The sequence below is a fragment of the Saccopteryx bilineata genome, chromosome 4 (genome assembly GCF_036850765.1).
Source record: "Saccopteryx bilineata isolate mSacBil1 chromosome 4, mSacBil1_pri_phased_curated, whole genome shotgun sequence".
Classification (NCBI taxonomy): Eukaryota; Metazoa; Chordata; class Mammalia; order Chiroptera; family Emballonuridae; genus Saccopteryx; species Saccopteryx bilineata.
In genome coordinates this window covers 192,629,861-192,657,280 of record NC_089493.1, presented here as the reverse complement: position 1 = coordinate 192,657,280, position 27,420 = coordinate 192,629,861, and the positions used below count along the sequence as shown (strand labels likewise).

The following is a 27,420-nucleotide window of genomic DNA, read 5'->3' as shown; positions in this document are numbered from 1 at the left end:
TTTACGAGTAGAGCTCAATTTTTGATTAGAATTATTTTCTTGCAATGTTTCTGCAGAGTTACTTGGCCAAAGGACCAAACGCTGTCAGAGCTCTATAGACATTTTGCAAATCGTTTCCTCAAGGTTGGCAGTGACGCATATCCCACATCTCCACTCCCCATCGGTGTAGACAACTGTGATTTTAGAAACTGAGTTCTGGAGAGGGTTTCTTTTTTAACAAGCCAAAGTTGTATTTGTTTTTTTAAAACAGGAAACTTATGTTAATATAAAAGATAAAAACAGACAAAAACTGAAACACACAATACACAAAAGCACAACACAGAGGACCAGTGCAAACCCTTCCCAACCCTTCCCAAATTTTAAAACCTTTATTACAGTTCCCCAAAGATTAGACTGTATTGGAGAGGTCACAGTATTGAATCAGAAAAATAAGGAGATCAAGAGACATTGTTTAAAAGGTCTGTACACAGGGAGTGGGGGGTGGGGGGTGGAGGGAGGGATGGGGCGGACACTTCACCACTCCAACATCAAAAACATAATGCAGAAGAATTTCAGTGACTATCACAGATTTCTAGAACACTACAATTGTATGCTAGTCCCCTGCCCACTTCTGAACGTTGCTTTTTGAAAAGGATAAAAAGTGCACAGACACTTTCATAAGGCACAGACAGATTTTCGTACGAGTCATTTCATTCGGGACTTGGAGAAGACAGAGACTATTAAATACCGAGAAAGGCCAGGAGGCCCCGTGTTCCTAAGCCCGTGTCCCTCCTCCAGAACTGGGGCAGAGACGGGAGCCAGGGGGAGGTTTCTGCCGCTCTGTCTCCGAGACTTCACACGATCTCCTTCTCAACTGGAACTGACTAGGGCTTCTCCAGGGACTTGGGGACTGATTTCCAGGAACCAGTCCCCAGGCCCGAAAGCAGCAGAGCGCCATCTCTCCACGTCTCCCTGGCATGACCTGAGGGTGGTCATCAATCAGAAGGGACTCTGGGCATTCTGCCTGTGGCGGTTTGCCGGCTGCAAGGTACCTGGAGTTTCTAATGCAGAAGGACGTTTTTCAAAGCGCACACAAGGCTCTGGGTCCATGAAGCAGTTGTTGGGCATTCACCAAGATAGACTCCCAAGGCAACAGAATGGCCAACAAAGGATGTTGTTGGAATGGCCAAGGAAATCTGCCCCAAATGTCTGATTGCCCTCTTAATGTCTCTACCTCTGATATCAGCCCCAGGGCACTGTCCTCGCAGCTCCGTCCTCCAGCAGCCCACACCAGCTGGGCCTTCAGCAGATGTTTGTTGAATGACTTTATGTCCATGTCCATGTCCATGTCCATGTGTTTTGTTAAACCCGTGAATACTTATAACCTGATTTCTCATTTGTTCAGCAAAGCTTTAATGAATGCCTATGATGTGCAAGCACAGACCCAACACCAGAGGGATCAAATCAGAGTTCAGAAATCTCTCTCCCGCTCTGCCCCGTGAGCTCCCTTTGGGTTTTGTCCTTAGTCCTGGTTCCCAACCCTGTGTCCAAACACAGGCCGGTGCCAACCAGTGGGTGTTGAATGGCTGAAAAAAGTGAGGCTGCAGTTTGGGGAGCAGTTGCTAAATCCCAGACGACTCCGTTCCGGGAATGGCTTAGAAAAAGGAGCTTGTTTTGACTTGGAAAAGCCCAATTTCTCTGGTGAGTCAAAAATAGGCACAGGACCACAATAAGGGGCACCCTCTGATCTCCCCTGAGGGCCCAGCCTGATTGAAGGGGGACTTGTCATGAGGCTCGGGAAGGTGGTGGGACAAGGCTTTTGGAGGAAAAAAACTCAGGCAGTCTTGACCTTTCGGGAACTTGGGCTAAGCAGGGGACAACATGGGACTTAGCACCGCACACTCCTGGGTTCGAATCCCAGCCCTGCAACCTCCTGTTCTGAGATGCTACATCCCTTCTCTCCCAGGACCTCAGTTCTCTTACCTGCTAAATGGGGATAATCCCATTATTTCATTGATCCCAAGTAACAGCCCCTGCTACACACACACACACACACACACACACACACACACACACACACATTTTAACATCTCTGATTGGGATGAATTGTATAGCTGTGGCATCCTATAGTTAAAATTGGCAGTGTCTTCTCCTTAGTGGGACGTAAAATGGTGTTTTATCATCGGTGTTGTCTTAGACACAGCTCGGTATGGTAATAAGACCCACTGCACGAAATTAACACGTGGTGGCACTCCCCTTGCCCGGTGCCAAAGCACAGGACAAACAAAAGAGGTTCCCTTTCCTTTCTCCTGCCCCAGTCTCAAGACAAAACACGAGGGCAATGCAAGCGGCTCCTCTATAGCAACGGAGAAGTCAGTTTTTTAGAGCATCAGGAAATGTCTGGTTTTTAGAAGATAAACACCCCTTTAATTCCTCTTGGACACAGGGAGGCTATTTATAGCAACTGCAGAACAAGTCGAATGGCCACTGCCTCCTTTTGTCCCAGGTTAACAGGTTGCCAGGAGCATGGCCTGGACCACTCTGGGTCCAGGCCCAAGGTCACTGCTTTCCTGGTGGTGTCTGCACACAAGCCTGGCTGGAACCCCAATGGGGTAGCCAGGAAGGGCAAGTGGCAAGATACAGGAGCTGGCCCCTCTAGCCCACTGAGACCGCCACAGCTTGTGACTGTGGCTCAGGTTAGTCCGGGGGGGGCTGCTACAGGGAGAACCGCAGCCCCAGGGGGCGACAAGTCCTCTGATACAGAGCCTGCGCCCACGCCCAGCACAGAGGGGATGGGAGGCTCCCACCAACCAGAGTCAGTGGGGCCTTGTGCACTGCCCGGGTCCTAAAACTCTTGTCTGGGCCATGGTTGAGATTCCAGTAGATCCCCCAAAGACTCTGCTGCAAAATTAAAGTGCAGGCATGTTTCCCAAATTCACTAGGGAAAAAGGACCAATCAGAGGCTCTTTGCAGGGACAAGAGGAAGGTTTCTGCAGTTGAGATCAGAAAAGTGACCACTTCCAGACAGAGAAGCAGGTGGCCTAAGACCTGGAGCATCACAAGGGCGCCACCAACTGGTCCCACGGGACTTGACAGGATGGAGGAGTGGCGCAGCTGGGCTCTGAGCCCCCAGACACCCAGTGAACACCTGCTACACGCATGCCTGACCCTTCCCTGCCTCCCTCAGCGGATAAACAGGTTAGGAGTTGTAAGAACAATGGTACCTGCTCTTGCCACCTGTTACAGGCCTTTCAGAACCTTGTGCGGATCCTCCCAAGAGCTCTGGAGTGGGCAGGCCCTAGGGTTCCTCTTAGCCAGAGTGGGGACTGAGAGACAGGAAGGCCCAAGGATTTGCCTAAGGGCACAGCACAAGACAGGGCAGGCATGGGGCCCAGGACTGGAGCCAAGAAGGGAGGAGGGGGTGAGGGCAGGACCAGGGTCCCAGGTACTTGCCTAGCAGACAGTCCTGGGCAGGGGGACAGTCCCAATGTCAGCATTTTCAGTGAATATCTCAGTTACTAGTTAACACCCTAAGGATCAATGAACATCTTAGTGATCAGCAGGGGAAGAGAAGCTGATTCTCAGAACAAAGACTGCTTGCAGAGACCTGGCTCCCCCTTCTCCTTTCCTAGGAGGTCGCCCTGGCGATGGCCACAGGCACGGGGTCACAACAGGAAGTGCACAGAGCTGCCCCGCGCCCTGCGGTGGCCTTTCCAGCGCCAGGCGTGTCCCTGCCTCTGGGCCGCTTCCCCTCCCCAGGACGGATAACTGTTGCTTGTCTTCTTGGACGTGGTGGGCGGTAAGGACCCAAAGCATCTAGGGACGGAGTCAAGTGCAGTGTGCTTATTATTAGGCTAACTGGGGGGGGGGGGGGGGAGGGCTGAAAAGGCTTCTGTGGGCGACTCTGCCCAGAGCACTCCGATGGGTGCAGCACCCCATCAAAACCCTCTCCAGGATGGAGTTAGAAACCAAAGAAGCAAATTGTTCCTTTATGTTCTCCGCCCACCTAACTAACCCCCAAGGAACTGCTGCTGTGGAGCTGTAAACAATGAGCTATTTTTTCCTCCGCTTAGAAAATCCGAGTGTCCCTTTTCTATACCATCTGAGGGAGTTCTGTGCAGGTGCAGGCTTCGTACATTCAACACCAGCTGGCGTCACAGCCCCAGAAAGTGAACAGTTTCTAGTCTTGCTAATGTCCGGGCTCTGGATCGCACGTTCCTTAGTGTTCAATAACCTTTAGAGCCAGGACCCCTGGATAAATACCTATGCATTCTCTCTCTCATTCTTTCAAACGTGCCTTCTCCCTTCTCGGTCTCCCTCCCTCTTCTCACAGACACACACGCGCACACACAAACACACACACAACTCAACCCACCCCCAGCAAAAAGCATTGCACAGAGGACGCCATTTCCCAGCCAGGAGGTCACCAGAGGGACGGGCGGTCTGCCAGGCAGTTCCTGAGCTTGCTCTTGGGAAGGCCTTTTGGGGGCAAAGCACTTTTGAGCCGGAAGCAATCCTTGCCAAGGCTCACACCCCCAAGGCCTCATCTCCATGACTGTCACACCTTGACCACCACTGCAGAGTGACAGACGAGGTGGCCACTGCCCTTGGGCTCCCTGGTGGCTGTGGTGGTTGCCCGGCCCAGAGGGGCTTCAGAAAGGTGACCTTGCTCCGGCCCAGGCCCATTGGCGAGCCAGGCTACGGCCTATAGATCTTAATGACATCTTTTATGGGCCGCCGGCAGATGGGGCAGCAGGCCCGGGCCTGCCTCTTGAGCCGCAGGCCGCAGCTGTGACACAGGCACATATGTCCACAGGTGTAGATGACCGTGTCCACTTCGCCGTCAAAGCACACCGTGCACTCGCCATTCTTGCTGCCTGCTGGCTCCGGTGGGGGGAACACAGGGGACACCGGGGGGCTCAGCGGGGAGCTGGGGGCTGTCACTGCAGAGGAAAACAAGGCCAGACCTGAATAATGTGGTTCTCAGGGGGTGGGGTTCTGCTGGGGCAACCCCAAGAAGACAGAGCTTCTATGGCAGAATCTGTGGGGCAACAACTTTGGGAGACACCAATTTGGGGCTTTCTTCTGGATTTTGGCCCTCTTTCTAGCCCTCTACCCTCAAGCATCAAGCACCATTATTACCCCCTGGGGTGCGATAGTAGCTGTTTCTCCTCCCTCCAGCTGAATGCACAGCTGAGGAAGGAGAGGATGCAGGGGGAAGGATGGCCACCCTGCTTTGCCCTGAGTAGGCACTGACACAGCCATGGTGCCAGGCCAGCCCCTGCCCCTGCCCCTGCCCCCCAGCCCAGGGTCTGCTTTTCCTTACCCAGGGATGACTCGGAGGCCGAAGAGGACTGGTTGACACTGAAGGCCATATCGGAATCGCTATCGTCCTGGGAGCCACTGAGGGACCCTGATGGAGACGGGATTGCAGGGCTGGATTGCAGGGTGCCTGAGACCAAAGAGACTCCATTAGGTGGGCGCTGCTCTGCTAGTGCCTGGCTCTCTGCTGCTTTGCATCTGAGCCTCTTGGTCTGTCTGATGGGATGGCAAGAGCTACCTGGCAGGGTTCTGACGGAATTACACCTGCATGGTACACAGCTGTTCTTTGCCTGCCCAGCCATCATTCCCATTTATTTCTGGGAAACAGCCCTGGGATTTTGTTTCGCCCCACAGTCCAGGACAGGCCAATAAGAACTTCCAGCTCTTGGTTTCAATGGCAGTTTGGGGAAGGCCACGTAACCCAATGAAGGCCAGAGAGGCCTTCCTGAGAACTTGCACTCAAACTATTGGGAAAGAAGGGCTCATTCCATCGGGAGGAGAGTCTGGCACTGTGGGTCCTGCCTGAGTGCAGCCAATACAGAGGAAAGTGGACTCTGAGATGGAAAGGGATGACATCCTACCGACAGCTGTTTAACATCTATCTCACACACCAGTTGCTGTTGTTACTATTACTACTTGTTATTATGTAAGCTGTAGGCAGCAGGCACCTGCAGAAAGCACTACAAGCACCTCGTTTCATCCTCACAATCCCAAGATGCCGGTAATCACTCCCTTTCTGCACAGAAGGAAACTGAGGCTCAGAGAGGCTCTGATATGCCTGACATCGTCATGGCTGACCAGCTCAATGACTGGGGCAGTCATTAAATCTCTCTGTGTTTCAATTTTCTTATCTGTAGATAGGATAATGACATTGGTTTCATATCGTCATCAGGAGGATAGAATTGAATGAGGTAACATATGAAATGTTCACTGTTTCGTTATCTTTTGGACTTTACTTCTTGAACCATGAAAACGGAGCTGTGCTCTCTGGGCACCTTCTCTGACCACCCCCACCCCCTGCCAAGCGGGAGAGAAGTCCCCTCTGTCCCGCAAACACCACACCACGCAGCTCTCCATTCGGTCATCTGTGTCCTGACCTCTGTCCTGCCCCAGCCTGGAGCCCATGGCCTGGCTGCTCTGTGTCTCTTCAGGGCATGAGTGAAGGCGAGAATCATCTCAATATAGGATGGTTCAAGCCTCTGTCCCATTTTCTGTGGACGGTGTTGTCCTCATTTCTTCTTGTAAGTGTAATAATAGTAATTGCTTTTCCCCTTACACTTAATATGCATTACATATGTGAAAAACAATAAGTCCTATACTCATAGTAACGCAAATAAATATTCCACTGACCATTTGCAAGCTACACCAGGCCCTAGCACCAGCCGGTACTTAGGTTGATGAGGACAAAGTGTGGTCCAGAGAGCTGCTACCTGAGCATTCCTGGGGTATTTGTTGGAAAGACATCATCTTGGGGCCCAGATCTAGAGAATCGGAAACTCTAGGCGGAGGTGGCTGGTTCTGATGCGCGCTCAAGTTTGGGAACCACTGGCTGGGACGCAGCTGCTGATCCAGCCCCTGTGCGGTGCCCTGTGGTTCATCCAGCTGGGCCCCGCGCACGCGCAGTCGGGGGACTCACCAAGAAGGCGCAGCTGGCCGGCGACGCCGCCACGCACGGTGAAGAAGGCCCAGAGCGCCTGCGTGGTGTCCACGCACAGCAGCCGGCCGCGCGGGCGCCCGTTGACACCCAGGTGCACGTCGCCACCGGGCTGCAGCGTGAAGCTGAGCGCGTCGCCGCCGTTCTGCACCGGCCCGGCGCGCGCCACCACCCAGTACTCCTTGCGGTCGAGCAGCGCGTCGGGGTCGGAGGGCAGCTCGGCGGGCCGGAGCCCGCCCGGGTCGCACGACGTGATGCCGAAGGCCAGCACGCCGGGCGCCGCCATCCCCGGGCGGCCCACCTCCACGAAGAGGCTCTCCCCGGGCCGCAGCGGGCGCTCCGAGAAGACGAGCGTGCGGCCACCATCGGGCCGCGGCGCGCAGGCCACCTTGCGGTCGGCGGACAGACTCACGTCCGGCCCGCGCGTCACGTGGAAGCGCAGATCGGCTTCGAGCAGCGCGGGGGACGACGCAGGCCGCGGGCGCTCGCGGGGCCCGCACGGGATGGCGGAGGCCACGGTGTCGGCGGGCGGTGGACCTGGGGCGCGGCTCAGCGCCAGGTGGCCCAGCTTGGCCACCACCTGGTTGTTCTCCAGCTCGTTGTTGTCGAAGTTGGCGGCGTCGAGGCTGCTGGGCGGCGGGCAGGCGCTGAAGCGGGCCTGGCTCAGACGCGCGGGCGGCAGCGTATCGGCGAATGCGCTCTCTGCGCGGGGACAGGGGAAGGGCGGGTGAGGGCGCGGCCCCGGCCACCGGAGCCCCCTGCCCATCAGCAAGCTCTTCTGCCTACCCACTCGCACCTCCAGCAGCCCGCATCCTCACCACATCCCCTTCCATTCTTTATCTAGTTCATCTGTGAATTAAGAATCACGGATGCATGGAATTGGATTAAGCATAATCCAATCCAGTGTCAGTTTCTCTGACACTGTCTTAACTTTGGGATGGGCAGATGAGGCCCTTCCTCCCTTTCTTCCCTCCTCCTTCTCTTCCCATTTCTCTTTCTCCTTTATTTCTCCACCCCTCCTCCTTTTCTTCCCTCCTTTCCTCTTTCTCCCGCCTAGCTTTTTTCTCCCTTGTTCCCTCCTTTCTTTTGCTCTCCCTCCCTCCTTCTTTCCTCCTCCTCTCCTTGTGAGATTTTTATATTTTTGAAGATTTAAAGGGCATTTGAAAACCCTTTATTGTCTGCCTCCCCAACTAGAACCATAAACTCCAAGAAGAAAGGACCCATTTAAAAAGGCCCCTTTTTTGCTCTTTATTTGTGGTCTTCTTATGTGACAGGTGCTATTTAATGCTGCTCTCACGAGTTTAGTCCTCAGTCTGTGAGGTGAGTACTGTTATTGCTCGCCATTCAGCAAAGGGAGTTGAGGCACAGAGGGGTTAAAGAGTATGACCAAGGTCACACGGCAACTAAGGGGCAAAGCCAGGACAGGAACCCAGGCTGTCTGGCTCGAGAGTTCGGCTCTTCAATTACATGCTGACTCTGAGGGAAGGCAGAAGGGAGCGCAGTGCCTGGATGGTGGTGTTTAAAAACTGAATGTAAGTTTCTGTAAGAGACAGACTCATTCTAAAAACAAGAAAGTAAGAGAGCTTTCTCATGAAAATTTATCTTTGAGTAATTTTTAGTGATATGAAAAGATGTTCTTGATACTACATATTATAGTTAAGTAAAAAAACAAAAGTATCATTCAGGTAACAGACTGGTAGGTTAATAGTTGATTGTCTCCCCAGCTAGAATGTGAGTTCCTGGAGGGCAGGGTCTGCACCATTCTGTTAACCGCCATGTTCTCAAGGGCTTAGCAGAGTACCTGGCAAATAGCCCTCACTATTCTCTACACTGTTGGGTGAATAAATGAATGAATGAGGTCTCTAGCATAGAAACTCTCCCTCCTACATTATTTTGAAATAAATCCTAGAGATGCCATTTCATCTGAAATAATTTCAGTATGTCTCTCAAGATAAGGGCAGCAAACTTCTACCCGCCATGGGTTCTCACTGCCAGGATTTCAGCTTTAGTCGGTTCCTCCTCTGTTAGAGCCAGGGCCACACTTACCTGCCTGCCTCCTGGATGGACCTTGAGCCTATTAACAGTGGGCTTATTTCTGGTTGCCCAACAGTGTAGGTACTCAAGGATTAGGTCATAAATTTGATTGCTGAGTGAGTGGGTGTGTGAGTGAATGAATGGAGGAACAAATGAATAAATGTGTGAATGAATGAGCAAGTGGACAACGGAGTGGAAGAATGAGCAACGGAATGGACAAAAGGACCAGTGAATACGGGGATAACTGTGTGAAGGAGTAAGCACATGAACCTGGGCCAGACCATGGACTCTGGACGAACCCAGCTTTACAATTCAAAGTTATTTTTACGTCTCTGTGCCTCAGTTTCCTCAAACATAGAACAGGAATGGTGAGCTGTCCTGAGAAATAAATGCGTGTCAATTGCTAAGAACTATGCCCAGGAGAGTGAGCCTCTGCATTGTGCTAAAGAAATACACAGGCCTGCTTCCCAGAGAACCATTGCGTGGGTGGGAGGAAGCACCACCCCGCCCCTTTGCAGCAGGGACCCTGACCTACCGAGGAGCTGCACCTCGTCAGTGATGCCGTAGACATCGATGAGCGCCCAGAGCGGGCCGCCCACGGCCACGCCGCAGTGGAAGAGCACAGGCTCACCGTCATTGACACTGTAGAACACGCGGCCGTGGCGGTCCGCCCAGTAAGCCAGCACGGTGTCACGCAGTGCCAGGTTCTCAGGCAGTGCCTTGGCCCAGTAGCCGGGCCGCGTGACGAGGTCTGGGCAGGCGTACTTGGGGATGTCCTGTGGGCTCATCAGCGACGGGTCGTGCACGGTGAAGCCGAAGCGCAGTGCACCGCTCCAGCCTGGGCGCACGGCCACCAGGCGCAGCCGTACCTGTTCGTACAGCCGGATGGGCCGCTGCGTGAACGTGACCCCGTTGCAGAAGCTGTTGCGCCGCGTGGCCCGGCGCGAGTGGCCATCCAGCCGCACGTTCTTGCCCTTGGCCTGAGCATGGAAGCGCGGGGCTTCGCCCAGGACTGGGCGCCGCTCGGGGCCAGGCCCGCAGCACGGCCGGGTGCCCAGGAAACGGGTTGGAGGGCTCGAATCTGCGGGAAGAGAAGGGCAGGAGGGTTAGGGCCCCTCGGAACCGTGCAGCCCAGATTCGTCTTTTAATAATTATCTCCATTTTAAGTTCCATCTTAGTTAGACTGGTAATTGATAAACTTGAGACGGTTCCAGCCACTCCAATCAGCCCAACACTACCACAGCAAAGTCACTAAACCCACTTCACAAATGAGCAAACCAAGGCTGTGTGTGTGTGGTGAAGCTCTGTTCAGAGCTATTTCACTCCCAGATGGACTAATACCAGTGAGCTTGTCACACAGTAGCCAGGCTGGGGACAACTGACTGCTTCAACAAATCTAATCCTTCCAAATCTTCCTCCAAGGGCCTCGTCTGGGCTACAGTCTAGGCAAAGGCAACAGGGGCCTTGGACTTTAACTGCTTTTCTCTGCGCAACTGTTGTTCCAAAGCAAAGTGGAAAAGGCAATGGAAAGACTGAAGGGCCACAGAAAGAGTGCAGTCTGGAAGCCCAGCTCTAGGCCCTTCCTGATTATGGGATAGGTGGGACTTCTTGTCACTTCTCTAGCCTAGAACTTGCTTGTAAATGGGGACATTACTTAACTCACACAGCTGCTCAAGGATCATGTGGATGAAGGTTCTAGAATACTGCCTGACCCAAAGTATGTGCTTAACAGGCAACTAATAATATCCTGACACTGAGGTTCCAAGGAGACCCAAGCTAGAATTCTGTGACTTCCCATTCCCTTTCCCCACAGAAAAGGAAGGCATTCTTTCTAAGTCAGGTGGCTTTTCTAGAACACACCTTTCAGGATTCATTTCTAAGGGAACTTTGCCCCAAAGGACCTGGGATGCTCTCTTGGGATGCTCTCTTTGAAAGGATCAGGCTGCTGGCCATGAACCCAGGTGGCCTGGGATTGGGGCGAAGGCTTCCTCCTTCCCACCCTTCCTCCTCCGTCCCCGGGGCAGTTCCTAGGGGGCTCCGCAGCCTGGGGTGGCAGGGCGGGTAATTACTGCACAGCCTCTGCTGCTTGTTCACTATGTTTTCATGGCAAGTGCTCATTAATCGCAGGCAGCCCCTGGCTCACAATGGTCTGTAGTCCGTGGGAGAAGAACGGCACCCCAGGGAATGACAGGCAGGCCACTGCAGGGACACTCCTCCCACGCCCACTCACAGGGGGTTCACTGTGCTCTGGACACATCGGGGCGGGGTTCAGTTAAATTGAGGCTAATGGGAGCAAGGACAGGAAAACGAAGAGGACAGGCCATGACGAGGCAGGCACGCATGGCTTCCCCGCCCGAGGCCCAAGGGAAAGGTTCCAGAAGCTGAGAGACCTCTCCCCAAACAGACGCCACTGACCCACAGAAGACCAAATACAAGGAATAAAGCAAAGGTCCCCCATAAGAAAAGGAACTTAAGGGACATGAAACATTCATCCATTCGTTAAATATTTGGTGAGCACCTAGCGTGTGCCAGGCACCATGCCAGGCATTGGAAATACAGCAGTCTCCGAGACAGATAAGGTGCCCACTCGGTGGTGACGGACATTCCAGTCTGCCTTTGGGACGGGTGACTACAGGGCCCAGAGGAGGCCCTAGGCTCAACCAGGGGCTGAGGACAGAAGGTGATGCCCACAGAGCCAGATCTTAAGGGAGGAGAGGAAACATTTCCGGCTGAGGAAACACGAGGGGCAGAGAGGGGGAAGCTGGACTTGGTAGGGAGGGTAAATACCATGGTAGGTGTGGCAGAGGGTGTCTGAGATTGATTGGGTAGCCACTGCCCCACTGCAGGGGCTGAGAGACAAGATGGCCATTGACATCTCAGGGACCAGACGGGAAGGCCCTGATCGCCAGCCCGAGAGACTCAGACTGCACAGTGTTAGGGGACAGGGAGCCACGAAGGGCTTCCAGCAGAGCAGGCCAGCACTGCCTGCCAGGGAGGGGCCCCAAGGCAGGGAGGAGCAGGGACACGGAGCCAGGCTGCGGCCATCTCTAGAACCACTAGGGTAAGAGCAAGGGCCCACTGGAGAGCTATTACATTAGGGCGAAAACCAAACGAGTGAGGAAATGCCACCAGGTGAAAACCACCAGGTTGAAAACCACCAGGAAAGGCAGCCCAACGACTGCAGAGCCCACGTTCTCCACGCACACATGCTGTGGCCCTGTCCAAGCCACCAGCTTCTGGGCTGCAGCCTCCTCCCGGGTCCAACAGGCCAGATTCTCTCCAAGGTCCCCAGAGCTGGCAGACACTCCGGGAAACATTAAATATGACCACAGATCAAAGCCCTTCTGAGCACCAGAGACCGCAAGCCACCCTTATATGAGTATTTGGAACTCCCCTTCCGTCACTGTTGCTTCTCCGACCTTATCTCTCAATCAGTTCCTATACTAAACAACTTGGGAATTCTAAGCAGATGTTCCTTCAGAGTGGCCTTGTGACTTAAATGAATGCTGGGGTGGGGAGAAATACTGCTTTGTTACTATAAGGGGAAGTTTCCTGCAAAACCAACTATATGTTAGGATAAAATGCAGCCAAGTAACCAGCGAAGTTTACATATTTGTTTAATCTTGATTATATGATCCAACTTCCTTCAGGGAATGAGGGATAAACACTATTTTTTTTTTCGCCCCCTCTGAGGCCAGAGCCCTGATGTGAGTTAAAGAAAACCAGAGTGAAAAAAAGTTTCTAAGAAGATGTGTTATTTACACAAATTGAAAACGCTTAAAATAAAAGAACAATAAGCAACCTCCCAACCGTACACCAACATCTGCTTTCAGCTCAGCGCAGGGAAAGCGGCTCCCAGAAGGAACAGAAACACGTGCCCCGCAGAACGTCCTGGTTGGGAGATGTCGATGGAAAACGTGGACTTCAGCGTTGAAACGACTGCAGAAAACGACGCTAGCGGCGCTGTAGAAAGTTTGGAAAGAACAGAAATTCCCCCGCCCTCACCCGTGTCTCCCCACTTGGACAGCCTCACCCGCATGGCATTTTCATTGTCCCCGTGAGAGCGCAGGAAGATCCCAGCAGAAGTCCTGGCACATAGTAGATGTTCACTAAACGCTCATTGCCTTCCCCATGGGGAACATCGGCTCCGACTCCTGGTGAGCGCCCCCCCCCACCTCCATCTCTCTCTCATGCTTTTTATTGCCCGGGTTTAAATTCTGGAATATCTTAGCTGTATGATCTTGAGGTACATGCTTAACTTCTCTGGGTACCCCCCCCCACCCCCACCACCCAACCAGACCTAAACGGGTAAGAAACCAGATAACGGGCCAGAGTCACCTCCATGCTGCAAGATTGCCAAGGGCAAAGGAGACGAATTCGTCAGACACCTGGTACATGGCACATAGTAGGTGTTCACTAAACAGTTGGTCCCCTTTTTAAACGACCTCAGTAGAGAAAAGGTTTATTCCCTGGTCAGAGATGTCTACTTGTGGGTCTGGGGAATACATCCTGAAATGTTTCTCCCAGGGTGGGCCAGCAACCGTGGCCATGAAAGGCCTCTTAGAAACCCTGGGGCTGCTTTGCCTTGATGTCCAAGGACAGAGGCCTATTTTTAAGCCATCCCAGCAGTGGCCCAAATGCACACTATGCCGCCACCCAGCTGAAACCCACGCATGGCTCCAGCCCTGCCTTTCCTTTGCTCTAGAAAGAGCCCGAGGAAATGGCGTTGACCACCGGGAGGATGGCAGGAAGCAACAGCTCCTGCTCCTCCGGCCACCGAGCCGGTGGCTTCCAGCGTGCTGGGATTCAGCAGATGGCATTCCGGCTGAGACCTTGGGCGGATCCCGCTCCACAGGGAAAGGGGCACCGGCGGGAGCCCCGTGTACTCTGCGTCCTCCTCTCACAACTAGCCTTGGACGGAGCCCTTGCTGCATACCAGCACGGACTCTGCGTGTTGGGTACAGTCTTCAGGACAACTCTGCATGGTAGGCATCACCTCCTCCACTTTCCAGATGAAGAAACTGAGGCTCTGAGAGGTGGCAGCACTGGGCGGTGGCAGGGAGGCCGGGCTCGGGCCTGTATTCCACACCCACCCGTCCTCCAAGGCAGCCCTGTAAGGCTGGGGGGCCCGGGTCACAGACCTTGAAAGCTGTCCCCAAAATGTGCCCACACTCCACACGCACCATTTGGCGTGGGGCTTCCTGGACCCAGCTAACCTCCAGCTTTAGACTGCGGACCTCCAGTGAGAAGTCTCTGATTCAAGGGACATGTGCTCAAATCCACAATTCAAACCAGCACTGCGGGTGGTCGGAAGCTGCCTGGTGTGCGTGTGCGTGCATGCGTGTGTGGGGGGCGTGCGGGTTAGAGAAACGGCAAGACTGGTACCTGGGGGGGCTCCCCACAGCCCCCCCCCAGAGCAGGGCAGGGATATCGGTCTCCTCAGGCATTAGAGAGCACCTCTTCCATTGGCAGGTTTGAAAGTGGGTTAGAAATGGAGTCACCAACACTCCCTCACCTCTGCCACACGGGGCAGTGACATGCGCCCAGGGGACAGACACCAGCTTAATGGGACTTTGTTCTCTGTTTCAGAGGCCGGGTCAGCCGGCACCCGGCAGGGAAAGGGGCCAGCCAGCCCACGCTGGAAACCGCCATCCTGCTCCCATCCACCCCCCCTTTTCTTTGCAAACAAAATCCAGTCACCTCGGTACAGCCAGTGACACTCCTGTCAACAGCCGCAAGGAGACCCAGGCAGGAGACCAGAGGTCACACGACACAGCTTGTTGGGAGAAAAGACGGCTCCTTCAAGGCCAGAGTGGCAGCCCTCTTTGCTCAAGTGCGCCGAGTTCCCAGGGGGTGAGGTCACTCCAGCGCCCCCTCCCAGTGTGCTCAGTGGCATCGGGATTCCCAGGCCTGGCCAGACCCTCGGCTGGGCGCCTCCACTGAAGTCTCCTGATAAACAGACACAGGAAACTCCCACCTCCGAGGCGCCAGCAGCCGGGGTCAGGGCCCCGCCATGATGTGGGGTGGGGGTGGGGGGAACATGCCCTCATTCTTTCTCGAGTACATCACTTCCTCTTCTGACAGCTACGGAACATCCACTCCATTCCAGGGCCTGTGCGAGCTGCAGGGACACGGGTCACGATGGGTCACACACAGTCCCTGCCCCCTAGAGCAGGGGGGGCAATACAGACCCCGTGACTGCACAGGGTGGGCAGCGCCAAGGGCTGGGGCCAAGGGGATGCCTCTCAGGGAAGCTACGCTACAGATGGAGGAAGGAGTGGCTCGGAGGATGATAAAGGACGGGAACTGTGTTTCAGGCCGAGGGAACAGCACAGGCAAAGGCCTGGAGGTAAGGATGAGCTGAGTGCACTTGGGGAACTGCAAGGAATTCAGGGCAGAACAGAGGGAAAGGGTGGAGAGGGAGGCAGGGGCTGCATCACAAAGGATCTTAGCGGCAATACGGAGGAGGTTAGGGTCCTCAAGAAGGCTCCAGTGGTCATCGAAGTGTTTGGAGCAGAGAAGGAACCCTCGAGGATCCACCTCTCTGAAGAATGAACGTCAAGCCCCGGGTCTTTCCATGGAAACTGCCCCTTCCTCCCTCCCCTGCCCCTCAGAATGGCCCTGCACAGTGGTCCAGGTTTTGATCTCTGCTTCCAACCGCTGGCTCAGCCCTGCCCGTGGGCACCAGCTTCTCCTCCAGGAGCCCCTGGCAGCTCCCTGCAGATAAACTGGCAGCTTTCTCCTTCTCTTTGCGTTGAGGGCAGCCATGCCCCCAACCGGGGTGGTGCCTAGGAGCCCGGCTGCTTGTGGAGCCTCGGCCCCAGGGGAGCACCTGCTGGGCCCCTGCCTGGACTTTTTGGAACAATAGCTGGATTGCCCCCCGCTCTCCAGAGTCAAGAGCGGCACTGGAGCTGGAGAACGCTCCCTCGAGTGTCCCGGTTCTCACTCCTGGAGCTGAGGGGATGTCTCAGGCCCCAGCACTGGGCAGTGTTTGCTGGCCGGCCCCAGGGGGCCAGGGAGCCCACCTCTGCGGAACTCCTAGCAGCCCATTCCCTCACCGCCGTTCCTGCCAGGTGGCTGCCAGGTGAGGAAACCGAGACCCAGAGAGGCGGGTGTCCTTGCCAGCGGCCGCCCAGCCTGTGAAGGCAGCAAGCACCTGGCTCTGAATCTGGTGGTCCTGCCTGATCAAAAAGGATGAGTCCTTCCTTTTTTTTTTATGCCTCACTCCTCCCCAAGTTCTCTCGCTTACCCCCTGACCTGCAAAGAAAAAAAGCGAGACTACATACAAGTAGCTTAAGCCACCTTCTGGCTCAGGAGGTGAGCCGGGCCCTGGCTTGGTCTCGGGGAGGGGCAGGGGTGGGGGTGGCTGTCATCAATCAGCTTGTTTTGAGCAGCTCGAAGGCCTTGGTTTGGTGGAACTTGGGATGAACAATAAGCAAAGCATCTAAAAAAAGGAAAGTGGATGGCTGGTTATGGGGTGGGGGTGGGGGAATGGAGCCCCAATGTGCCTCATGTCCCTAAGGTCTGAGAAAGGGACTGGGAGTGGAGCACGCTCTGAGAGGCAGACCTCCCACGAGGCAAGGCAGGGACTGAAACCGGTCCTCCACCCACCAGACCTTCTGCGACCCTCCCGCAGACCCACTGCTAGTGAGGGAGGGAGGCTCAGAGAGGTGGGGAGAGCTGCCCAAGGTCACAGAGCCAAGAAGTGGTGGAGTGGAGTTGGCATTTGTACCCATAACAGCTTGGCTTACAGGGCTAGGAAGAAGAGGCTATGGCTGCTTCAGGCCAAGTGCGGCATTCACCCCTGCCGGGAAGAATGAGAGCACAGCTGCCCGGCACACGGTAGGCCCTCAAGTCATGCCCAATCCTTCCTGCCACATCTGGCTCAGGGTGCCTCTTCCACTCTGCGTCCTTCTCTGAAGACCCAGCTCTCTCTCTCTTCTCCCTCCCCCACCCCTCGCTGGCCCTCTGCCAAGTGCCTGAGCGCTCACGGGAACATCTGGGTGTGGAGTGAGGAGGCCTGCAAGAAGTCCGCACAGACTTTGGCCCCCTCACCTACGAGGTAAAGGGTCCGTGTTGGAAGTGCAAACTCTAGAGCTCCGATTAGAATCTCCATCCATATATCCTAAGCTCTGGCGATCTGGGTAGTGGCTCACTGGTGTTTCAATACAGCTCTATGGACCCATTGAACAGATGCGGACATTAAACCCGGAGAGGAAGGGGCTGGTCCAAGGTCATGGGGCAGGTAGGTCAACAGCTAGGTCAAGATTTAACCCAGATTTGAATCTACTGTGCATGTGTGCTCTTGCCCATTACAGGCACACCTTGGACCTCCTGCGGGCTCAGATCCAGACCACCGCAATAAAGCAAGGTGTGTCTGAATGCAGAATTGCATCCTTAGCCAACCGCAGGTACCCTAGTAATCTACCGCAGGGCAGGAGAGGTGTGACAGACGCGGCAAGACTCCGGGACCTGATTGGCCCTCTCCCTTCATCAATTTCGGGAGCACAGATGTGTTGCCTTCAGTAGCCATGTATGGACTCCTTGCCTTGTGTTGAGCTTAGACTTCTCACGGAATCTCCTATTTATTGCTCATCACAGCCCCGTGAGAAAGGGGCTATCATTTTCCTCATCCTGAAGGTGAGGAGATAGATGGAGGCTCCGAGAAGGGAAGTGGCTTGCCCAGGGTAACACAGCTTAGACACAGAACTGAAATTCGAAATTGAGACGGCCTCCAAACAGTGTTCTTTTCCGAAGCACCTCTTCTGCGGATTCCAGCCCAAGACCTCATCAGTAATTATCCTGTGACCCTGCACAAGGCTCTGGTCCTCAGAGTCCCCATCCACGAAATGGGAGGTGAGATGTGCTGATTCCGAGCAGTCTCTGGTCCTGGGAACAGAGCCCTTGGGTGACCTGTGTGCAGGGATGAAGTCTGTGCCATCTCCAGAGACATGGAAACCCCACTCTCCCGTCTCCTGCCCTCGAATCGCCGAACCTTGAAGGGGAGGGAAGCTCTCCTCTGGAGTGGAAAGTTACCCAGAAGACCAGGCTCTGGAGACACAGGGTATGTGTGTGCTCACCCATCTCATAAATCCATCATCCTTGAGGGAAGAGAAAAGAAAACAGGGGCCCAAGGGATATGATTGTGATATAAACAAGGCGTGATGTTGAGGATGTAAACAAAGCACACTTGTTAACAGCGATGGGCATCCTGCCAGTTCTAAGTACCAGACACCCCCACCCCACCATTTCCCCCAATGGCTTACTCATTAAAGAACTTTCCCCCCGACGCCCAGAGGTGAGGCTGTGCCGCCCTGAGCCTGACTATAAGGAAGAAGGGAGGAGAAGGAATGAGGGTGAGCTGGGACTGACATCCAAGGGTGGCTGTCCTAAACCCCACTCAGAAATACCTGTCGCCGGGCCTGCAGAAATGCTGAGGCTGGGAGGTTGCGGGGAGGGAACAGACCCAGGCAGGGGCAGGTGGCTTCTTTCTGTGCCTCAGTTTCTTGATCTATAAAATGGACCTAAAATGTCCCAACAATGCAGAACTGGCAGGAAGGTTAGAGAACTTGTGAAGGGCCCCGCAGGCAGGTGTTCAGCAGAGGAGCACTGGACAGCCCTCCCCATAAGACCTCAGGGTCAAAGGCAACCTCATGGACAATTCATCCCACAGCCGGGCGATGCCCTCGTTGCTTCTGCAATGTCCGCGTCGAGCCCCAGCCGGGGGACACAGCAGTGCCACTCTAGCACAGGGTGCTTCCTCCCCCTACCCTTCCACTCCCAGACCCAGCCTCCGCAGTTAGAAAGTCCTTCCTTTGACTAAGCTGAGCTTGGCCTCCAGAGGATGCCCACACACGGGCCTCATCTGCGTCGGGGCCCACGGTGTCCTTCCCCATCATGTCTGCTCGCTGGCCTCCGGGGTCTGCAGGCAGCTCCCAGCCTCCAGGGGCCCCCAGGCCCAGCTGCTGGGGACGCAGAGCTCCCCAGAGGATGACATGGCCCTGGCTCTGCTGTCCAGAAAGACCTCAGACATCAACTGTCCAGTCTGCTCTTTTTGTTTTAAATTTATTTTAAATGCTATTCCTGCTCAATACTAAGATATCTTCCAGGACAAATGTGAAACGCCCCTGACCCCGGTGGGCCCCCACCATGACCCAGCAGTCATCCGTCCCCCACCAACATCCCTTCCTTCTAGGCGGACGACTGGAGCGGTGTGCCCTTGGGAAGTTACTTTCCCTCTCTGTGCCCCTCTCTGTTTTCTTGAGAGTTATGCGGGAGGAAGCATAGTAGCTGCCTCCCAGGGATCGTCCTGGGGGTTAAATGCGGGTACCTGCTTGGAACCGTGTTTCGCACAGACTGGCTGAGTGACACAACTTAGTGGGTATCATTCTTCTTTTGTGCGTGTCTCCCTCAGGAGCACAGGGCTCAGCGGGCGCAGGGGACTTATGAGCCCGGCAAATACATAATCCTAACAGGTGCCTCGTGTGAACATTTACTATCTGTCAGACGCTCCGCATGCCTGAGAGGCAGCATCATTACCCCCTGTCTGCAGAAGAGGGAGTCGAAGCTCAGAGAGGGGTCAAGCTGCTTATCTGGCTAATGAAGGGGAGAACCAAGGCTCAGATGCAGAGACAGAGGAGCTCGGCCTGTCCCCTACTCTGCCGATAAGGACAGCACGGGGGCGGGGGGGACACGTGCTGCCCACCTGCAGGATGACAGAGGGCTCTCCCCTGGCCCGGAGCCCTTGCGGACGGACGGGTGAGTGCTGCCCGGGGCTCCGAGCTCAGGGAGAAGGGTGTGGACGCACCTAGTGGGGGCGAGGATGGGTGGCCGACCGTGGGCCAGTCTACCAGGCAGACGCGAGAGAAGCCCACGCCCTAGCCGGGCAGGAAGAGAGGGTCCACCCCTTCTCCAGGACAGGGGTCCCCGGGGCCACCTCCACCTTTTAAGCTACAGGTGAGGTGAGATGGGGGGACAGTCCTTTCTCCCGGGACAGCTTCGCTCTGGCCGCTGTGGACAGAAGTCATTCCGTTTCCCAGCACAGAGAGGATGAGGAGGGGGCACCTGCAGAAGGACTGCCCGAGGGGGGCAGGACTCAGGAGGAGGGTGCGGGGCAGTGCCCCCTGGTGACAGAGGGGGAGGGGGTTTGCAGCCGGACAGGCCTGGGGTCAAACTCCACTCTGCCACAGGCTGGCTGCCTGACCTAGGCCGATCTATCTCTGTACTCCCCTGAGCTCAGTTCCCCCATCTGGGAAATGGGAGACTACTTCTGGAAGGCCCTGATGGTTCAAACGGGATGAAAGAGATCAAGGGCCAAGCAGGCGGAAGCTCTGACCACTCTGCCCCACTGCCCAGGTGAGTATTTCTACCTTTCGAGGCTGCACTCGGGCCTCCTCCCTTTTCCCTCTCTGCTTTAAACTCTGAGCACACACCTGGCTTCTGGGCTTCTATTTTTAAGCCAGCATAGAACACCACTAAGTACAGAAGGCCCTTTGGTCCAAAAGAGGGCAGAGCCGACTCTCCTTGCCCGTGGGGAGATGAAACAGTGTGTTCTGAGCGGTCCCTGCAGCCCAGACCAGGGCAAATGCTACGTCCCTGCTGGCAAGTGCAGCACGTCATCCAGGCAGAGAGTGGCAGCTGGGAAATCTAAGCCCTCTGTCTGCGCTGGCCTGGCCTCCGACCCCACATGCCACCCCCCTTTGCAAGGGGCCCCCAGAATGCCACATATGGCCTGCTCTCCCACCCCTCAGGCCTTTGCACATCTAGCCCCTCTGCCTTGAAGAACCTTTCTTGGTCCCTTCTCATGGTTAACTTCTCTGCTTTCTGGTCTCAGCTAGACAGTGCCTCCTCCAGGAAGCCTTCTGGCATTCTCTACGTTCTCATGGTCCCCTGAAAGTCCCCTCTCTCCCAGTAACTGCTATAACGGCCTATCCCTGAAGTCACTCCCACTGGACCCTAAACCCAGGCTGTGACCCCAAGCCCAGCACAGAGCCCAGCCTGTAAGGCTGGTAGACAAATAAAAACTGGAAAATTCGACCTGCCAAGAAGATGCTCCTCATGAGACATCAGTCGTCCCAGAAAGAGCTCAAGGAACCCGCGGAGACTGCTGTCAGCACATGTGAAAGGGATACACCTCCCGGTCCAGCCCTCGGCTCCTGGTTCACGGTCACCTGGGCTTTCAAGGCAGGAAGTGAGGGCTCCTGCCAGCCAGCCCTGTCCAGGCACCCCAGGGGCAGGCCCAGGCCTCGTGCTGAAGACTGCCTGCTCCATGCCAGTTAATGCTCACCACTGCCCGCTGTGGGGGAGCCGCCTGCCCTCCTGGTCCACAGTGAGGAAACCGAGGCCCGGAGGGACGAACCCTGGTCGAAGTCACTCCACTGAGAAACGGCTGAGCTGAGGTTTGAACCCAGACATCCTGACTCCAAGATCCATGTTCTAGACCAGGACACCAGGCCTCTGGCCGCTGCTGACCAGTGAGTGGTCTTATCTTAGCCCCTAATCACTGCGACCCAGGGAGAGAAATGCATTTCACATAGCAACACACACATAACACCCCGACGTGTGCGCACGCACACCTGAAACAAGAGTTTAGGAAGTGAAAGTACTTACTACATGAATGCTCTCAATATTTTACTTTTTTAGTCTATTTTTTTTTAATTTTTATTTATTCATTTTAGAGAGGAGAGGGAGAGACACACACAGAGAGAGAAAGAGAGACAGAGAGAGAGAAGGAGGGGGAGGAGCTGGAAGCATCAACTCCCATATGTGCCTTGACCAGGCAAGCCCAGGGTTTTGAACCGGCGACCTCAGCATTTCCAGGTCGACGCTTTATCCACTGCGCCACCACAGGTCAGGCCTTTTTTAGTCTATTCTATGTTGTTACAGATTTTATTAAAAAGCTGTTCGCACATGACCCACAGTAGATAGATCAGTTGGTCTAGTGGCCAGGCCCTGTGTGGGGTATTGGACAGCAAGCCCTCCCTCTCCGAGGCACAGCGCTGCAGCACCTGTGCCCTCCAGCGGTCTCATCAACTGCTTGTCCCCGTCTACTAGAACAGTGGTCGGCAAACTCATGAGTCAGCAGAGCCAAACATCAACAGTACAACCATCGAAATTTCTTCTGAGAGCCAGATGTTTTAAACTTACACAATATAGGTAGGTACATTGTTATTAACTTAATTAGGGTACTCCGAAGCTGGCCTTTGCTAAATACTCAAGGGGCCAAAGAGCCGCATGTGGCTCGCGAGCTGTGGATTGCCGACCAAGGTACTAGAACATTCTATTCCTCTTCCACCAGCAGCCAGCTCCATGAGCGCTGCCCACGGCTGGCCACCTCATTCACAGCTGAACCTCCAGTGCCTGGCATACAACAGGTGCCCCACAGATGTCGGATAAATGAATGAAGATGCACACTCAAGGAAATCCAGCATCACCCCAGCCTGGGCCTGTGGCATTTAAGTGGGGATCAGGGTGACCTTAGGGGAGACAGAGCCAAGAAGGCCTTAAAGAGATGACGTTCAAGAAGGGAGGCAGTCATCCAGCTGAACTTTCCTTCAGATGTCACCTCCTCCAGGAAGCCTTCCCCTACTCCCTTAGCCCCATAGCTCTCTCCTTCCCTGCCGAGGAGAGGGAGAGTGGAGGGAGCAGAGGTGGGGGTGGGAAGAGGGCAAACAGAGGATGGCCCTCGTTCCTTCTGGTTCCAGATTCTCCGCGGGCACCTGCTCCCCTCGTCCTACACGCTGGTCAGACCCACTCCCTGTCCCTTACCTCCCCTGATGGACAAGACCACTCCACCCTTCCAGCCCCACCCGAGCCCCAGCATCCTCATGGGCTGCCTGTCACCAAGGGGCCTTGACTCATCAGGCTCCTGACAATGTGTTGACAACCTGGTGGGTCTCAGAGCTGCCGGAGGAAGCAATGTCACTTTGAGAGGCTCAGCTCAGGCCTCTTGGCTCAACCCGGTGGGAGGGAGGCAGAAGGGACAGGATGAGGCAGGCGAGCCCAGCCGGACCTTACACTGTGAGTGGGTCCAGGAGGAGAGGTGCGGAGAGAGGAGAGTGTTCCTGGTTGGGTCACCCACACAGCCGTTGCGATGGCTTATAAAGAGAATGACAAAGGCCTCTGTCTTCTCAAGAGCTGACAGGGTCCAGATCCAGGGGGGGAAAGCATCGCCCTCCCCCCCCCTGCTGCCAGGGAGCCGCAGACCTGACCCTTGGGGCCCCAGCACCCCCAGGCGACAGAGCATTTTCAGACCGTACGTCTAGATTAGGAAGGCTGCTTCCCTTCATACTCCAGAGAGAGTGCCTTTGTCTTTTACCTCTCCGAGCCTCCGTTTGCTGCCCTGTAAAATGGGGATAAACGGAGCCCCTCCAAAGGGTTGTTATGAGGATTTAAAATAGACAATCAGGGCTTGGCACAGAGCAGGCTCAACACAATTCCCTAGCTCCAAAGCTCCAGGGTGCCTGGTGATTGAGCGACCACTAAAAGGTGGCTGACTTGGTCAAGCACCGACCAACGTAAGGTAACGACTAACCAACCCAGCGGGCAGTTTGAATTCTGCCTCTTGTCCAACCGGAATTACAGTGAGCCCCAGAAGTGTGCTGAGGGAAGGTCTGAAACGTGAGAAGAAAAAAAGGAAAGAACTCTTCCTCAATCCTCCCTTCTTCTGCCCTCAGGGATTCTGCTCTCCCCTATCCTCGCTTGTTTACACTATTTTTTCCCTTACAAAACCCAGAATAAGGCTTTGCCACTGCCTAACTGTGTGAGTTGCGGCAAGTGCCTTAACCTCTCCGCGCCTCAGCCTCTTCGTGGGTGATACGGAGCCAGGCACCTTGCTCGGCAGGACTGCAACTAGAAAGAGAAGGGGTCATGCACACAGCAGGAGTTCAGCCAATGCCAGTTCCTGTGCTGAGCCCTGCCCACTTCTGTTCAGAGGGCGTTTATCTGAATTGCTGATGCCCTCTGCAGAGGGCTGCCAAGGAGCGTCCCACAACCAATCATAAAAAACATTCCCTTTCTTTGGCATTTCCTCATTGTACCCAACAGTATGCCAGGTGGATTGTGGGGTGTCCATAAATGTTATCTGAGCCATGGACTGAAAGTACTGCCTGTTGGGGGAAGAACGCAGGACTTTGGAGTTAAAGAAACCTGGAATTCAGTCTTGGTTCTGACAACTGCACCAGCCGTGTGAGCTGTGGTTTCCTTACCTGCAAGATGGAGATGCTAATCCCTACCTTGCAGGGCTGTGGCCAGAATTACATGCAATCATTCAGTCATTCAACAAATATTCACTGAACATCTACTATGTACTAGCCAGAGCTCCAGGTGCTGACTATACAGCAGTGAAAAAAATAGACAAAAATCCTCCCTCGTTAGATAAGAAACAGCTAACTATACACTCGGCGGGGCATATGGTGACCCAGACCAAGGAGAAACACAAAGCAGGGTGGAGGGAGAGGAGAGGGCTGGGAACAGGGGCCACGGCGGACCCGCATTAGAGCACAGACCTGAAGGAAGCACGGGGGAAGCCATATGGAGGTCTGGGGGAAGAAGGTTCCAGGCAGGGGGATCAGCAAGTGCAGGAGCCTTAAGAAGAAGCGTGCTTGGCATGCAAATGCAGCTACATATGCAGGAAGCCTGGCACAGAATCCAGGTGCTCGGCAAATGCCAGCTCTCTATTTCGAGTCCCATAGAAGAAACCCCACGCATGTGTCCTTTTCCTGAGAATGAAACACAAGGCTTTCTACAAGGCAAGGCTGAGCCAAGTGTTCTTTCAGCCTGAGATGCAGGCGCCAGAGCGCCCCTGCCAGGCCCAGCCCCAGCCCCAGCCCCAGGTGCTGGGCTGCGCAGCCAGCGATCCAAGATGATCAAGACCTGGCCTCTGTGCTCACGCAGCCCCCAAGGGTGAGTCCTGGAGACGGGCGGCCACAGTGCAATGTGCTCAGGCGAACAAGCAGAGACCTAAGAAGGGATCCGGGTAGCAGAGCAAAGAATAGGATTGGGTTTGGGGCGGACAGGAAGGGCTTCCTAGAGGAGGTGACCACTCTGCTGGATTTTTAAAGTTGGACTAGACAAGAAAGGATATTCCAGGTGTGAGGAGCATCACAGACTAAGCACAGAGGTATAAAAAAATGGCACGTTGCATGTGATAAACTAATCACAGGCAGGTCGTAAAACAATAAATGGGGCTTCATAGTCTTGGCAGCTGTCACCTGATGTGGCTCAGGAATTCCAGTTATGTCCCCTTCCTCAAACTCATGCAAGCTTCAGCCCCAGTAGAGAGCCGGAATTGTCCACACTTGGCTCCTGCAGCGGGTGAGCAACTTAACCCCAGGTTCCCAGGCCAGGGTGGCCCATTCCAGAGCCAGGGCCCAGTCGGATGGAGACTATAGAAAAATCTCCAGCTATATTTAGCTCACCTGGCGCTGTCTGTGCCTTTACCCACCCAAATCTGACCTACAGGTGGCAGAATGGCTTTTATGCTAGGATAGCATAAATATGTCCTGATTAAGGAACCCTAAAAAGGGGCCTGTGCCTCCACGCCATGTTTTTTTGGCTAGGAGATGCTGCTGTATTTGCCAACATCCCTGGACATGTCCTAACTGGGTAGGTGGGTTCTTCCTCACTGGGCAATAAGCCATGTCGGTAGGAGGTGGAGGCCACCCTCCGGTAAGTGGACCTGGGTTCGAATCCCAGCTCTGCCACAAACTTGTTGGTGACGTCACCTCTCTGTGAACTGGGAGGTTGAGTGCAGTGGCCCTAAAGCTGCCCAGAGACTAATAAAGCAGGAGTTGGTCCTCCACAAGCCAGGGAATTGGGCTGAGCTCCACCCATTTCAATCCCCTCCAGGGGAATTAACAATTACTAGTTGATAACACCTAGAAGGGCAGGCTATATGGGAGTGGTAGACCAGAGATGGGGTTCTATGTCCCTCTCCTCCTAAAACTCACACTCAATTTACCCACAGCTGACTGCTTCCCTACTGAGCTGTGCTTTTGTACTTTAAACACACACATCTCTCACCTTCTGCATCAAGGGTGCTACAGATGCCCAGCCTTCAACCAAAATAAAGACTTATTCTAAAGATCTGAGGGAATCGAGGAGGGCTGGCAGCCAGATTGGGGTCCCAATCCAGACTCTCCCTTTGCTAGTAGTGTGACATTGGGTGAGTCACTTCTCTGAGCCTCAATTTCTTCCAATTGGAATACACCTCTTTCCCAGGAAGCTTCTTTGCATATCCGCTTTGCAATCGCGCCAGGGTATGCAAAGTGCCCAGCACAGAGCCCTCATCCGTTCCTACAACTGCCAGGTTATTTTGTAGGAAGTCCTCCATTGCCTCCCCACTCCCACCCTCTGAATCCCCTTCCTCTGGCCCAGGCAGTTCTGCGGCGGTTTTAACTAGGGGGCGATGCGCTCTGCAGCGGCGAGTCCGAGGGGCTCGAGTCCCTAGCTGGGCGGACACCAGAGGGGGGCGCAGCCGGGGTGAGCGTGGGAACATGGCCAAACCCAGGCAGTTTGTGCCACGGGGGCGCTGGGCGGCTGTACACTGGGGTATCCCTGAGGGCACCCCTACTCTCATCAGCTGCAGTCTACACAACGGGCAGCTCTGGCCGTCGGAAGCCCTGGGGAGCCCGGCTCCAGTCACCCCTAGGGCGCCCCAAATCCCTCACCAGCGCCCTCAGGCAAGAACAAAGGCGAGGGGGCGCACGGCATCGCCCCAGCAGCCCCTTCGCTCCTCTGGCCAAAGCCAGGAGAACAAGAACGGGGGTCCCCAAGGTAACCAGGACGCGGTACCCGCCCTCCCGGAGCGCAAAGCCCAGCCGCCAGGCGCACGCGGATCCGGGGTCCAGGAGGCACTGGAGACTAGTTCTCTGGACGTGGTGGGCTCCAAAGAAGGGGTGGCTCTCCGGAAGTCACCCAGCGGGTCCCCCAGGGAAAGGAGAACCCTAGCGCCCGCCTCCCGGGCAGGGCTCCCCGGCGTACCTGGCAGGGTCCTGTGCACCGTGTTGCCCATCGCTGGTTCGGGGCGCGGCGGCGGCGGTAGCGGCGGCGCACTCGGGGCGCACGAATGCTAATTACGCGGTGGGCCAGGGACCCGGTCCGGGGTCGGGCCTCGGGGCATCGCGGCTGCACGGGCGAGCCCGCGAGCGGCAGCTGGGGCGGGAGCCGGGAGGGAGGCGGTGGTGGCAGGAGGAGAAGGCGGAGCCACCCGCGGGGGCCCGCCGGCTCCGCCCCCGCCTCCTGCCGCCTCCAACCGCGCAGGGAGGGGCGGGGCCGCGGCCGCCGCATCTTTTGAAAGTTTGCACAGGGTGGCGGGAGCAGAACCGCCGAGACTCCCGCCCTTGGCGTTCCCGCGCCCGGGGCACGAAGGCACGCAGGCAGCTGGGTGCCCTCTGGGTGCCAGGCTTGTCAGCCTGCACTCATTTAGTCCA

General features: G+C 55.3%; 1 protein-coding gene across 3 annotated transcripts; it reads right to left on the bottom strand.

The window, feature by feature from the left end:
* Positions 1-328: 328 nt before the first annotated feature.
* NEURL1B (neuralized E3 ubiquitin protein ligase 1B) lies at positions 329-27,150 on the bottom strand. Of its 3 annotated transcripts, none has more exons than XM_066273289.1 (5): positions 26,972-27,150; positions 9,525-10,070; positions 6,938-7,657; positions 5,306-5,431; positions 329-4,922 (listed from the first exon to the last, which is right to left on the bottom strand). In XM_066273289.1, the coding sequence occupies exons 1-5, from the start codon at positions 27,000-27,002 to the stop codon at positions 4,678-4,680; spliced, it is 1,668 nt and encodes a 555-aa protein (XP_066129386.1). In that variant the 5' UTR covers positions 27,003-27,150; the 3' UTR covers positions 329-4,677. The 3 variants fall into 3 exon arrangements, with proteins under 3 accessions (XP_066129386.1, XP_066129387.1, XP_066129388.1); XM_066273290.1 differs by having other exon boundaries at positions 9,621-10,070; XM_066273291.1 differs by lacking the exon at positions 6,938-7,657.
* Positions 27,151-27,420: the final 270 nt, after the last annotated feature.

What these genes read in the sequence shown, in the direction of transcription:
- NEURL1B (XM_066273289.1), bottom strand. Translation starts at nt 27,002, where the DNA reads ATGGGCAACACGGTGCACAGGACCCTGCCAG. An exon ending in GGTGCACAGGACCCTGCCAG is followed by an intron (nt 10,071 to 26,971) that starts GTACGCCGGGGA and finishes CTCTTCCCGCAG; the next exon opens with ATTCGAGCCCTCCAACCCGT. An exon ending in CGGCCAGCTGCGCCTTCTTG is followed by an intron (nt 5,432 to 6,937) that starts GTGAGTCCCCCG and finishes CTTTGGTCTCAG; the next exon opens with GCACCCTGCAATCCAGCCCT.